The following is a 15,693-nucleotide window of genomic DNA, read 5'->3' on the forward strand; positions in this document are numbered from 1 at the left end:
TCAGGAGAAACTGGACAACAATTCTTTGGGTCAAATTTCTCCTGTTACCCTTGGGAAAATTAAAAAATTCTGAGCTAAAAAATTATTTTTGAGGAAAGAAAACATATATTATTTTCATGGCTCTGCGTTATAAACTTCTGTGAAGCACTTGGGGGTTCAAAGTACTCACCACACATCTAGATAAGTTCCTTTGGGGGTCTAGTTTCCAAAATGGGGTCACTTGTGGGGAGTTTCTACTGTTTAGGCCCATCAGGGGCTCTGCAAACGCAACGTGACGCCCGCAGAGCATTTCATCAAAGTCTGCATTTCAAAACGTCACTACTTCCCTTTCGAACCCCGACGTGTGCTCAAACAGTGGTTTACCCCCACATATGGGGTATCAGCATACTCAGGAGAAACTGGACAACAACTTTTGGGGTCAAATTTTTCCTGTTACCCTTGGGAAAATAAAAAATTCTGGGCTAAAATATTATTTTTGAGGAAAGAAAACATATTTATTATTTTCACGGCTCTGCGTTATAAACTTCTGTGAAGCACTTGGGGGTTCAAAGTGCTCAACACACATCTAGATAAGTTCCTTTGGGGGTCTAGTTTCCAAAATGGGGTCACTTCTCCGGGGTTTATACTGTTTAGCCACATCAGGGGCTCTGCAAACGCAACGTGTTGCCCGCAGAGCATTCCATCAAAGTCTGCATTTCAAAACGTCACTACTTCCCTTCCGAACCCCGACGTGTGCCCAAACAGTGGTTTACCCCCACATATGGGGTATCAGCGTACTCAGGAGAAACTGTACAACAACTTTTGGGGTCAAATTTCTCCTGTTACCCTTGGGAAAATAAAAAATTGCAGGCTAAAATATCATTTTTGAGAAAAGAAAAATTATTTTTTATTTTCATGGCTCTGCGTTATAAACTTCTGTGAAGCACTTGGGGGTTCAAAGTGCTCACCACACATCTACATAAGTTCCATTGGGGGTCTAGTTTCTAAAATGGGGTCAATTGTGGGGGAGCTGCAATGTTTAGGCACACAGGGGCTCTCCAAACGCGACATGGTGTCCGCTAATGATTGGAGCTAATTTTCCATTTAAAAAGCCAAATGGCGTGCCTTCCCTTCCGAGCCCTGCCGTGTGCCCAAACAGTGTTTTACCCCCACAAATGGGGTATCAGCGTGCTCAGGACAAACGGGACAACAACATTTGGGGTCCAATTTTTCCTGTTACCCTTGGGAAAATAGGAAAATCCGGGCTAAAAAATCATTTTTGAGGAAAGAAAAATTATTTTTTATTTTCATGGCTCTGCATTATAAACTTCTGTGAAGCACCTGGGGTTTTAAAGTGCTCAATATGCATCTAGATAAGTTCCTTGGGGGGTCTAGTTTCCAAAATGGGGTCACTTGTGGGGGAGCTCCAATGTTTAGGCACCCAGGGGCTCTCCAAACATGACATGGTGACGATTGGACAAAAAGTCAAATGGCGCGCCTTTCCTTCCGAGCCTTGCCGTGTGCCCAAACAGTGGTTTACCCCCACATATGAGGTATCGGCGTACTCGGGAGAAATTGCCCAACAAATTTTAGGATCAATTTTATCCTATTGCCCATGTAGAAATGAAAAAATTGAGGCTAAAAGAAATTTTTTGTGAAAAAAAAGTACTTTTTCATTTTTACGGATCAATTTTGTGAAGCACCTGAGGGTTTGCTCACTATGCATCTAGATAAGTTCCTTGGGGGGTCTAATTTCCAAAATGCGGTCACTTGTGGGGGAGCTCCAATGTTTAGGCACACAGGGGCTCTCCAAACGCGACATGGTGTCCGCTAACGATGAAGATAATTTTTCATTCAAAAAGTCAAATGACGCTCCTTCCCTTCCGAGCCCTGCCGTGTGCCCAAACAGTGGTTTACCCCCACATGTGAAGTATCGGTGCACTCAGGAAAAATTGCCCAACAAATTTTAGGATCCATTCTATCCTGTTGCCCATGTGAAAATGAAAAAATTGAGGCTAAAATAAGTTTTTTGTGAAAAGAAAGTACTTTTTCATTTTTTCGGATCAATTTGTGAAGCACCTGGGGGTTTAAAGTGTTCACTATCCATCTAGATAAGTTCCTTGGGGCGTCTAATTTCCAAAATGGGGTCACTTGTGGGGGAGCTCCAATGTTTAGGCACACAGGGGCTCTCCAATCGCGACATGGTGTCCGCTAAAGAGTGGAGCCAATTTTTCATTCAAAAAGTCAAATGGCGCTCCTTCCCTTCCGAGCCTTGCCGTGTGCCCAAACAGTGGTTTACCCCCACATATGAGGTATCGGCGTACTCGGGAGAAATTGCCCAACAAATTTTAGGATCCATTTTATCCTATTGCCCAATGTTAAGGCACACAGGGGCTCTCCAAACGCGACATGGTGTCCGCTCCTTCCCTTCCAAGCCTTACCATGTGCCCAAACAGTGGTTTACCACCACATGTGAGGTATCGGTGTACTCAGGAGAAATTGCCCAACAAATTTTAGGATCCAATTTATCCTGATGCCCGTGTGAAAATGAAAAAATTGAGGCTAAAATAATTTTTTTGTGAAAAAAAGTACTTTTTCATTTTTACGGATTAATTCGTGAAACACCTGGCGGTTTAAAGTGCTCACTATGCATCTAGATAAGTTCCTTGAGGCATCTAGTTTCAAAAACGGGGTCACTTGTGGGGAAGCTCCAATGTTTAGGCACACGGGGGCTCTCCAAACGCGACATGGTGTCCGCTAAAGAGTGGAGCCAATTTTTCATTCAAAAAGTCAAATCTCTTCCAAGCCCTGCCGTGCGCCCAAACAGTGGTTTACCCCCACATATGAGGTATCAGCGTACTCAGAACAAATCGGACAACAACTTTCGTGGTTCAGTTTCTCCTTTTACCATTGGGAAAATAAAAAAATTGTTGCTAAAAGATAATTTTTGTGACTAAAAAGTTAAATGTTAATTTTTTCCTTCCATGTTGCTTCTGCTGCTGTGAAGCACCTGAAGGGTTAATAAACTTCTTGAATGTGGTTTTGAGTACCTTGAGGGGTGCAGTTTTTAGAATGGTGTCACTTTTGGGTACTTTCAGCCATATAGACCTCTCAAAGTGACTTCAAATGTGAGGTGGTCCCTAAAAAAATGGTTTTGTAAATTTCGTTGTAAAAATGAGAAATCGCTGGTCAAATTTTAACCCTTATAACTTCCTAGCAAAAAAAAATTGTGTTTCCAAAATTGTGCTGATGTAAAGTAGACATGTGGGTAATGTTATTTATTACCTATTTTGTGTCACATAATGCTCTGGTTTAACAGAATAAAAATTCAAATTGTGAAAATTGCGAAATTTTCAAAATTTTCGCTAAATTTCCGTTTTTATCACAAATAAATGCAGAATTTATAGACTTAAATTTACCACTAACATGAAGCCCAATATGTCACGAAAAAACAATCTCAGAACCGCTAGGATCCATTGAAGCGTTCCTGAATTATTACCTCATAAAGGGACACTGGTCAGATTTGCAAAAAACGGCCAGGTCATTAAGGTCAAAATAGGCTGGGTCATGAAGGGGTTAAAGTGCTAAGTGTGTAAGGCCCTAAAAGAATTAAGCCAGTTTTTACGAAGTATAAACTAACAGCATCAGCTATATTACTAAGAAAAAGTCAATGGTAATCCATGGGTACTGTACCTTGGATGGCGCTGACACCCTGACGCGCATTTTGCGTTAGCTTTTCGAGGGGAGGTGTGTAAAAAAAAAACAGCTTGAAAAAGCTAACGCGAAATACGCATCGGGGTGTTAGCGCCATCCAAGGTACAGTCATGGCCAAAATTTTTGAGAATGACACCAAAATTATATTTTTACATGATCTGCTGCCCTCTGGTTTTTATTAGTGTTTGTCTGATGTTTATATCACATACAGAAATATAATTGCAATCATATTATGAGTACCAATAGGTTATATTGACAGTTAGAATGAGTTAATGCAGCAAGTCAATATTTGCAGTGTTGACCCTTCTTCTTCAAGACCTCTGCAATTCTCCCTGGCATGCTCTCAATCAACTTCTGGACCAAATCCTGACTTATAGCAGTCCATTCTTGCATAATCAATGCTTGCATTTTGCCAGAATTTGTTGTTTTTTGTTTGTCCACCCGTCTCATGATGATTGACCACAAGTTCTCAATGGGATTAAGATCTGGGGAGTTTCCAGGCCATGGACCCAAAATCTCTATGTTTTGTTCCATGAGCCATTTAATTATCACCTTTGCTTTATGGCAAGGTGCTCCATCATGCTGGAAAAGGCATTGTTGGGCGCCAAACTGCTCTTGGATGGTTGGGAGAAGTTGCCCTTGGAGGACATTCTGGTACTATTCTTTATTCATGGCTGTGTTTTTAGGCAAGACTGTGAGTGAGCCGATTCCCTTGGCTGAGAAGCAACCCCACACATGAATGGTTTCAGGATGCTTTACAGTTGGCATGAGACAAGACTGGTGGTAGCGCTCACCTCTTCTTCTCCGAATAAGCTGTTTTCCAGATGTCCCAAACAATCGAAAAGGGGATTCATCAGAGAGAATGACTTTGCCCCAGTCCTCAGCAGTCCACTCCCTGTACCTTTTGCAGAATATCAGTCTGTCCCTGATGTTTTTTCTGGAGAGAAGTAGCTTCTTTGCTGCCCTCCTTGAAACCAGGCCTTGCTCAAAGCGTCTCCACCTCACAGTGCGTGCAGAAGCACTCACACCAGCCTGCTGCCATTCCTGAGCAAGCTCGGCACTGCTGGTAGTCCGATCCCGCAGCTGAAACAGTTTTAAGATACGGTCCTGGCGCTTGCTGGTCTTTCTTGGGCGCCCTGGAGCCTTTTTGACAACAATGGAAGCTCTCTCCTTGAAGTTCTTGATGATGTGATAGATTGTTGACTGAGGTGCAATCTTTGTAGCTGTGATACTCTTCCCTGTTAGGCCATTTTTGTGCAGTGTAATGATGGCTGCACTTGTTTCTTTAGAGATAACCATGGTTAACTGAAGAGAAACAATGATACCATGCACCAGCCTCCTTTTAAAGTGTCCAGTGATGTCATTCTTACTTAATCATGACTGATTGATCGCCAGCCCTGTCCTCATCAACACCCACACCTGTGTTAATGGATCAATCACTAAAACGATGTTAGCTGCTCCTTTTAAGGCAGGACTGCAATGATGTTGAAATGTGTTTTGGCGGTTAAAGTTCATTTTCTGGGCAAATATTGACTTTGCAAGTACAGTAATTGCTGTTAAGCTGATCACTCTGACATTCAGGAGTATATGCAAATTGTCATTAGAAAAAATGAAGCAGTAGACTTTGGAAAAATTCATATTTGTCTCATTCTTAAAATTTTTGGCCATGACTGTACAGTATCCATGGATTACCATTGACTTTTTCTTAGTAATATAGCTGATGCTATTAGTTTATACTTCGTAAAAACTGGCTTAATTCTTTTAGGGCCTTACACACTTAGCACTTTAAAACCCCATTTGGGCTTATGCATATCTACACATTCTTGGGACATTCCTCATTGAAGCAATCTTGCTCATAGATAAATCTTGACTTTAAGTACTTGATTCTTTGCAACATATCTTTTGGACATTTTTATGTTGTGGCTATATTACTTTACTCTTTTCTTGTACGGTTGCGTTCTTTTGCACTGTTACCCCCATCTAATTGAATTTCAACCTACATAAAATTGTTCTTTTAAACTATGTAATCAATAAAATTTGTATATTTTTACGGCATACAGCTTCCCTATTGCTCTTTTTCTGATGTGTTGATTCCTGTTGGAAGCGTCGAGAAGGCATTGTTGTTGCATAATTCTTTGATGATTTTAATTAATAGATCTTGTAATAATAATAAGCTACACAATTGGATGTTATTTTTTTCCCCTGTGATCTTATAAAGGTGCCCCTGCTATGTATGGTGTAATGAATGTTTCTGACCATGCAGGGACATGGTCTTCACATAATACATCTTTTGACCAGGGAATAAAGAATAAGCCATTATACAGATGACATAGGAATGGCTTGCAGCTGCTGCTTACTGTGAGGTAAAACATTACTCTGCCTGTTTTATCACAGGAGCGAGTGTTTCAGCCATGTCTCCAGTCCCCTGAGCTCATCATAAATCAAATCAGTGAGGTAGGAGCTGCGGATTATGCTGAGCTCACTTGTCATGGAATTGGTTTATATGAGCTCAAAGTGAGGGAGACATGGCAAGAAACACTCTCTCTTGTGATTAAAACAGGCAGAGTAATGTTTTATCTAACAAAATAAGAATCCGCTGTGCTCCCATGTTGTCCTGTTTGTATCCTCTCTTTTGCTTCCTCCTCTGCCCAGGAGCTGTGGTATGATCAGCCCATGTCCCTGCACGGTCAGACACGGCCATTATACAGTACACAGCAGGGGCACATTTATAAGATTATTTCAGCACAGGAACATTTTTTAATACATCTAATTGTGGAACTTATTATTATTCCAACATCCATTGACTAAAATGTACTTTATCAGTAGAACAACCCCTGTAAGCATTCCTCGGAGGTTTTTTCACATTGTCTTCTTCAAATGACACATCTGATTTATTTTCTTTCATGCTTTTGCAGAATACAATTTTCTATGATAAAGTATGTACAGGATCAGACAAAACGCAATCTTATCCCTGGAAAGCTGATTGCTGTGGAAAGCAAGACCCAGAAAGAGAGAAGTGTTTCCATGACCATAGAGATACCAACATTGAGCCATTTAAGAAACCAGATGCTGCTGCTGCTTGTAAACTACAGACAGAAGACCCTCATGAAGCTTTCCACTAGTAGGTGTTTGCATTCATTTTTTAAATGTATTTTCTTATTTCTTTTTGATATTTGTGTGTAATGTGTATATGTAGTATACCTATTGGTGCAGTCGTTCATATCACCATATAAATCTATCATAACATGTTTCATAATGGCACATCTATGCCCAGAAGTGTAATTTGAAGCTTAGGAGCAGTAAGTCAAAGTCTGCAAAACACCTCCCTCCAACCCATATATAGGTGGCTTTGCAGCGCCCCAGAGTCCTGGTTGTTGCATTAATGTCGCTCTGTCACTAAGGGGAGTGATGTTATGTCTGATTTCACTAAAGGAGTTCACCTGACCAGGTATCACAGTCACACATTACACTTCACACTCCGGCCACCAGGGGGAGCAAAAGGCACTATGTATTAGGCCCCTCCTCACACTGGTAAAACTGGGGGTTGGATAGGAAGTTAGAACAGAAAGCAGCCTGGGAGAGCTCCAGGGAGGACCTGTCAGGGGTGGGTTCCTGGCAGGTACCTAGCAGAAAGTACAGAACGTGACGGAGCCGCGCCTGCACTACCTTGCGGCGGCATCCTAAGAAAGGACACGAAGCAAAGGATATTGTGGAGAAGTGAGAAACGAGATCACAGCACAAAGGAGAGCCAGTAGGAGTCGTGCCTCGAGATCGGCAACATCCTACTGAGGCGCATAGCCAGTGGCCGGAACGCCGAGGAAGTAACTGACTCCAAGCATTACTTCAAACAGCGGCAGGACAGTTGATTATAGGTTGGCTGTCTACCATACATCACCTAAGAAGGCATAGGGGGCAAGCGTGGAGAGGGGTGTCTCTAGGGTCCCAGAATAGCTCCGAGCCTTCCCGTCAAACGGGTGCATCCTATCCAGATAAACTTGGGAGACGGAGAGAGAGAGAAAGAACGAATACGAAAGTTGTGAGGACTATCCCGAATGCTCAGCAGGGAAGAACTACAACACACAGGCGCTAGTTGGTAGGCACTGATTTCCACCTACAAAGAGAACTCTGGATGTGCCTTCGGACCGGCAGGTCTCTGTCAGCCCTGTTAGCAGTGCTCTGGATTGCGGATCCCGAAGTCTTCAGTAAAAGGTAAAGAGACTGGAACCCTGTGTCCTCGTTATTAACCGCGCCTCACATCATCACCACCTACATTACTGGGAAGCCCTGGGGATATACTTCACCTGTGGGAAGGTATACCATCTAGCTGCCATAACACCACCCCAGTGGGCCCCAAGCAGCGTCGGTCACCCTGACCAAATACCACAGGTGGCGTCACGAAACCTTGACAAACTTGCATCACCTTTCATTGGACGCCCCTTAGCAGGGTCACGGACCGGGTCCAGCCACCGTGACAGCCCTAGAACCGAGACAGAGAGGACCGGTACCGAGTAACCCGCGGCCCTGCGTCTGGGGGCACTCCAGCTTCATATATTGCCAAGAGACTGGGTGCAACTAAAGCATCTGCACCCACTATTGCTACCTCTTGGACATCTGCATGAGAAATTATATCTAGCCAGAAAATAAATTAGCTATAAAAAGTTGTGAAATTTTACAATATACTGTATATTTCAGTTCCCCACAGTTTTAAGACCTCTGCTTCCTATCAATGAACAGAAACAATTCTCCAAACCTGTCCTCATCATGTTTAATATCTGCTGGCAGCAAGCAGAGATCCTGAAACTAATTAATAACTAATAGAGAAAGTTGCATAATTTTCAGAAGATGAGGATGGCGCTTTATCTAGGATGTAGATGGCTATCTTAACCATATGGTTTGTTTACTTTCAGCTACATTGATACTGTTGCTAAAAGACACCCATCTCTCTACCCACCGGCAGTTCTGGGGCTTGCTGAACAATACAGCGTTATTATGAAAGACTGCTGTGCAGAAGAAGAGAAGGAGAAATGTTTCGATGCCAGGGTATGGTATGCAACGTTTTACTGTAAAATTGTATTAATTTATAATCACAACCATATCTACCGAAAGGACCTGACCCTGTATACCCTTTGTGCTCTGTATACATCAGTGTAGTTCTTTCCATGCTCTTTGGTTTGTTTACATGGAGATCTCCGAGGAAGGGGAATGTGGATGTAGAAAGCTCTAAGTAAACTAGTCCAGGAGCACTTCCCTGCAGTTCAGGAAATAGACTATCAAGAATCAAGTAGCTTGAGATAACACAAAATGCCAGAACCCATTTAAATTTCACAAGACTTTGTAATATGTTTCCTATTTTTTTCTCATTATTTTGTTTTTGCAATTTTCCAGTTCACTGATGTTCAAAAAACCACACTTTATTTAGAATATCAACAGAAACATACTTGCCATATTCTTAAATCATTCCCACCAGAGAGAGAGTACTATGCCAAGTAAGTCACAGACTATCTACTGGATTATTGATTGACTGTTTTTTATTGATTGCTATTTATTCATAATTCAAGGCTTTAGCTAGTGGGGGCTAGTAGGGCACCTAGGGGCTGAGTGCCAGGAAGGGATCAAGTAGGCCTTAGGAAAAAGAGGCACTTTCCCAGTTAGCCACTCCCGAAAGTCTGCAATTTCTCTTATTTATTATATGCTCTTTCATAATTTGTCATAATGTGATATAGTGTACCCAGAAGAACCAGAAAATACTACAGGGGTGACATAAATGTGAACTGCATCTACAACAAACTTTGCATAACTTAATAGTATATGGAACTTTTTAGAGATCACAAACTTCTTACATATAAACAGATTAGATGATTAGTGTCTTAACACGAGGGTCACATCACTGGGACTCACATCAACCAGGCGGACGGGGTTCCCATGTTCCTAGTTCGAGTATCAGTGCACATATGCATCCCCTGCTTCCTTCAAATATTTCCAAATAATCCTTAAATAGAATCACATGGTGTTTTCACAATATCCTATTCATTCAAATGGGGAACATGAAACTCCTATTCTAATGGTTGGTGGAGGTCCTAGTGGTGGAATCTTCAGCAACCAAACATTTATCATGCATTGTGAAGATAGGTGAAAATCTGCGATCTTGAGAAAACACCTATAACCTGTTAATATTTCCTAATTTGCATTTCTCTACTTCAGAAAACTTGTTAAATACGCTCAGAAATTCCCTGCCTCTTCTTTTGATGTTTTACATAAGCTCACTCTTGAATCGGTGCATTTGAGTAAGGACTGCTGTAAGGATGATGTGGTCGAATGTATGACTGAGAAGGTAAGACAAGAAAGACACAAATGCTACAGCAAAAGATAAAAACTTTGAGATTATGGATAGGTTTTGTAGGATAGTATATAAGGGCTTAGACATGTATACAGACAATATATGACGACACCTTGATTTCCAACAAGTCCATATTACAGGCCTGTATGAAGGGACAGACTGGGACTAAAATTCAGCCCTAGCATTTGAAAGCACACAGGCCCATGCCGGCTCCCTGACCTATCCCAGATTGGGGTCTTTATTACTAGTATTACCCTGCCTGGAGAAAATCAAGATTTACTACAAGACCAATATTTCCAATAACACCTTGGTATAAGACTTAATAATAATAACATCACAGTTATAATATTGCAAAGTAAAAAATACCACCAGGTCATAATCAAGTATGATCAGCATATACAGTAGTAAAAAATGTAACACAGAGACATCCATGACTTACTGATTTTCCAGAACCCTTGCTATATCACCCACCTCATCACAAACCTTGAAGAGCTATAACCAGTGATCTAGACAGTAATAATATCCCTCCTGTGCCCTATATAGTGGAAGAACCCACCTATTGTGTCCTACACAATAACAGTGCCCATTCTATGCCAATGTTCACTGCTCATAGTAATAATGCTCCCTTGCCTCCTAACAGTTATACAGCATCCTATAGAAATAATGTCCCCCTGGACCACCTTATAATAATAATACTCCTTTACCCATTCTAATAATAATGACCCCAAACCTCCTTACAATAATGCAAAAACCCCTGTGCTTTTGTATAATAATAATAATAATGCCTCCTATGCTTTCCCTATAATGATAACAATTGTACAATGTGCCTCTTTATAATAATGATCCCTGATTTTTCTTTATTTTAATAATGCATTGACGTACATATAAATCATGGGACTCCATAGCAAGAGTCCTATCACAGCACCTAAGCACTAACAGAAGGACAAACCACTCAAAAAGACATGGAAAGGAATATCTTTTGCCGGACTTACCAAGTTATTTTGCCGCTCCTGAAGCCTCTTATTCTTCTCACCCATTAATAAAACTAGTAAACTTTGAGCAGATCCTGGGCACAGCATTTCAGAACATGTCTTCTTCTAGACCTGATTTCACTGTAAGTGGGTAAAGTGCAGCCATAGGACTAATCCTTTATGTCTCTATCTGGCAGATGGAATACTTTCAGCATATCTGTGACAATCAGGAAAAGATATCACCCAACTTGAAAGCTTGTTGTGAAAAGAGTATACTTGAGCGCACACCCTGCATGATTGCCTTGCCTAGCGACGACATCCCAGCTGATCTGCCTAAAGAAATGAAAGAGTTTGTAGAGGCCGACGATGTGTGCAAACATTATACAGATGAAAAAGATGTCTACTTAGCAAAGTAAATATACTTAGATTCAGATGTAACATATTTATACTATTCTATACTAATAGCAATCTCTATTTTGGTTACGCAAACTCAGATTGGGTAATGGTGGAAACTCCACAAAACATAGGAGATTTATTTACTAATGCTATATATATATATATATATATATATATATATATATATATATATATACACACAGTATATATATATATATATATATATATATATATTCCTATACATTATATATATGCACATACACTGGGTCTATATTTGACAATGAATAGAGTAAAATGTAGGTTACAGACTTATGCAGTAGGCACGGAAAGTATTTATACGCCTTTAAATTTTTCACTCTTTGTTTCATTGCAGCCATTTGGTAAATTCAAAAAAGTTCATTTTTTAAAAAAATTAATGTACATTCTTCACCCTATCTTGACTGAAAAAACAGACATGTAGAATTTTTTGCAAATTTAATAAAAAAGAAAAACTGAAATATCACATGGTCATAAGTATTCAGAGCCTTTGCTCAGACACTCATATTTAAGTCCCATGCTGTCCATTTCCTTGTGATCCTCCGTGAGATGGTTCTACTCCTTCATTGGAGTCCAGCTGTGTTTAATTAAACTGATAGGACTTGATTTAGAAAGACACATACCTGTCTATATAATACCTCACAGCTCACAGTGCATGTCAGACCAAATGAGATCATGAGGTCAAAGGAACTGGCCAAGGAGCTCAGAGAAAGGAGAGAGAGAGGAAAGGCACAGATCTGGTCAAGGTTAAAACAAAATTTCTGCAGTACTCAAGGTTCCTAAGAGCACAATGGCCTCTATAATCCATAAATGAAAGAAGTTTGGAACCACCAGAAGTCTTCCTAGACCTGGCCGTCCAGCCAAACTGAGCAATTGTGGGAGAAGAGCATTGGGGAGAGAGGTAAAGAAGAACCCCAAGATCAGTGTGGCTGAGCTCCAGAGATGCAGTAGGGAGGTTGGAAAAAGTTCCACAAAGTAAACTATCACTGTAGTCCCTCCACCAGTCGGGCCTTTATGGCAGGGTGGCCTGACCTCCTCTGATCTCCTCAGTGCCAATCCTGGTGTGAAAAACTTGTTGCATCATTCCCAAAAAGACCTATGGCTGTATTAGCTCAAAAGGATGCTTCTACTCAATAATGAGCAAAGGGTCTGAATACTTATGACCATGTGATATTTCAGTTTTTCTTTTTTAATAAATTTCCAAAAATGTCTACATTCCTGTTTTTTTTTCAGTCAAGAAGGGATGCAGCGTGTACATTAATGAGAAAAAAATGAACTTTTCTGAATTTATCAAATGGATCCAATGAAACAAGGCTAAAGTAGGAATTAAAACATAACCTTTAATGTGTACAGGGTAAAAATATAAACAACAACAAAAACAAATAGTGTCACCCCAAAAGAATATACATATAATGGTACTAAATGATGTGACCTGTATGGTAAAACACCATTTATGGGTGGTACCAAAGTAGAATATTAGTATGGACAGCCGTTACACACACAAAGTGTGCTGTCCCACACTATCAAGATACCTCTAGTTTGTAACTCAAGCACACATAGGTGCAAAAATATTTAGCCAGGTCAATGCCCTGTCAATCCCTGAGGGGCTATCAGTAAACCTAAGATCCCGACCTCCTCCTCTCCGATTTTTATGATCCTTTCTAAACAGACTGTAACCCTGTAAGTTAACTGCCCAGTCATAGCTTTCATCTAACCACGTCTCGGTTATTCCCACTATGTCAAAGTTACCTGTAGATATTTCTGCTTCTAGTTCTTCCATCTTGTTTGTCAGGCTTCTGGCGTTTGCGAGCATGCAGTTTAGAGGATTTTGTTTTGTTCCAATCTCCTCGCTGTGGATTGTTTTAGAAATGTTCTTACCTCCCTTCTGAGTATGTTTTCCTTGGTCTTCTTTGTTTGAGTCTAATGTTTTTCTTCCCTGTAGTATTCCTGACTAAGATCTTACAGGTACTTTTGATTGCAGTGATTCGCGGCTTATGTTTGAACCTCTGCCAATTGGTTTATCCATCAACATCGCTGCACATATTACTTACTCACATTTACCGATCACATGATTTGTGTTTAGGATGTGATAGGCTAATTATGTCCGCTAATATATTATTTAAGTGGACCCAGTATTTCTCCCCACTCTCTTCAGCGTAACATGGAGGGTGGCAGGTCCTTATGTCCTTCTTTTTAGCACTCGTACACTTTATCTCCCAGGCAGGCAAGTCCCCTGATGATTCGGCCTGTGAGGAAACGCGTCGGGACATTCCAACAGGGAGAGTGCAGGGCATGATATTGCTCAGGGGTAGCTGTGGACTGCCCTTGTAAGGGCGGGAGCTCGGGATCTTAGGTTTACTGATAGCCCCTCAGGGATTGACAGGGCATTGTCTCCCGACGTCGCTGACTCATGGATTTCTCCACTCCAGCGAACTGTGGGCTTTACCTACCCGTCTACGGCAATTGGTGAGATCGTTCCTTTTTTAAATACTTTGGTTATGCATGACATCCACCTTATTTGCTTTACCCCCTCCCGCCTGTTCTTAATCTGCTTTTGATACCTGCTAATACCTATACAAACAAGGTTACCTGGCTAAATATTTTTGCACCTACAGGTCCTTCTCAAAAAATTAGCATATAGTGTTAAATTTCATTATTTACCATAATGTAATGATTACAATTAAACTTTCATATATTATAGATTCATTATCCACCAACTGAAATTTGTCAGGTCTTTTATTGTTTTAATACTGATGATTTTGGCATACAACTCCTGATAACCCAAAAAACCTGTCTCAATAAATTAGCATATTTCACCCATCCAATCAAATAAAAGTGTTTTTTAATAACAAACAAAAAAACCAACAAATAATAATGTTCAGTTATGCACTCAATACTTGGTCGGGAATCCTTTGGCAGAAATGACTGCTTCAATGCGGCGTGGCATGGAGGCAATCAGCCTGTGACACTGCTGAGATGTTATGGAGGCCCAGGATGCTTCAATAGCGGCCTTAAGCTCATCCAGAGTGTTGGGTCTTGCGTCTCTCAACTTTCTCTTCACAATATCCCACAGATTCTCTATGGGGTTCAGGTCAGGAGAGTTGGCAGGCCAATTGAGCACAGTAATACCATGGTCAGTAAACCATTTACCAGTGGTTTTGGCACTGTGAGCAGGTGCCAGGTCGTGCTGAAAAATGAAATCTTCATCTCCATAAAGCATTTCAGCCGATGGAAGCATGAAGTGCTCCAAAATCTCCTGATAGCTAGCTGCATTGACCCTGCCCTTGATGAAACACAGTGGACCAACACCAGCAGCTGACATGGCACCCCACACCATCACTGACTGTGGGTACTTGACACTGGACTTCAGGCATTTTGGCATTTCCTTCTCCCCAGTCTTCCTCCAGACTCTGGCACCTTGATTTCCGAATGACATGCAAAATTTGCTTTCATCAGAAAAAAGTACTTGGGACCACTTAGCAACAGTCCAGTGCTGCTTCTCTGTAGCTCAAAAGTGGCTTTACCTGGGGAATGCGGCACCTGTAGCCCATTTCCTGCACACGCCTGTGCACGGTAGCTCTGGATGTTTCCACACCAGACTCAGTCCACTGCTTCCTCAGGTTCCCCAAGGTCTGGAATCGGTCCTTCTCCACAATCTTCCTCAGGGTCCGGTCTCCTCTTCTCGTTGTACAGCGTTTTCTGCCACATTGTTTCCTTCCAACAGACTTACCATTGAGGTGCCTTGATACAGCACTCTGGGAACAGCCTATTTGTTGAGAAATTTCTTTCTGGGTCTTACCCTCTTGCTTGAGGGTGTCAATGATGGCCTTCTTGACATCTGTCAGGTCGCTAGTCTTACCCATGATGGGGGTTTTGAGTAATGAACCAGGCAGGAGTTTATAAAAGCCTCAGGTATCTTTTGCATGTGTTTAGAGTTAATTAGTTGATTCAGAAGATTAGGGTAATAGGTCGTTTAGAGAACCTTTTCTTGATATGCTAATTTATTGAGACAGGTTTTTTGGGTTATCAGGAGTTGTATGCCAAAATCATCAGTATTAAAACAATAAAAGACCTGACAAATTTCAGTTGGTGGATAATGAATCTATAATATATGAAAGTTTAATTGTAATCATTACATTATGGTAAATAATGAAATTTAACACTATATGCTAATTTTTTGAGAAGGACCTGTATGTGTGCTTGAGTTACAAACTAGAGGTATCTTGATAGTGTGGGACAGCACACTTTGTGTGTGTAACG

General features: G+C 41.1%; 1 protein-coding gene across 1 annotated transcript in view; it reads left to right on the forward strand.

Annotated features, from left to right (window-relative positions):
• The window catches only part of LOC138654965 (albumin-like), a 170,988-nt gene that overhangs the window by 112,739 nt on the left and 42,556 nt on the right, over positions 1 to 15,693 (forward strand). Inside the window, exons 5-9 of the mRNA XM_069743536.1 lie at positions 6,609 to 6,814; positions 8,601 to 8,733; positions 9,079 to 9,179; positions 9,895 to 10,024; positions 11,199 to 11,413. Coding sequence (XP_069599637.1) covers positions 6,609 to 6,814; positions 8,601 to 8,733; positions 9,079 to 9,179; positions 9,895 to 10,024; positions 11,199 to 11,413 — 785 coding nt within the window. The remainder of the gene's footprint in view (positions 1 to 6,608; positions 6,815 to 8,600; positions 8,734 to 9,078; positions 9,180 to 9,894; positions 10,025 to 11,198; positions 11,414 to 15,693) is intronic.

This window comes from Ranitomeya imitator, chromosome 1 (assembly GCF_032444005.1).
Source record: "Ranitomeya imitator isolate aRanImi1 chromosome 1, aRanImi1.pri, whole genome shotgun sequence".
Lineage (NCBI taxonomy): Eukaryota > Metazoa > Chordata > Amphibia > Anura > Dendrobatidae > Ranitomeya > Ranitomeya imitator.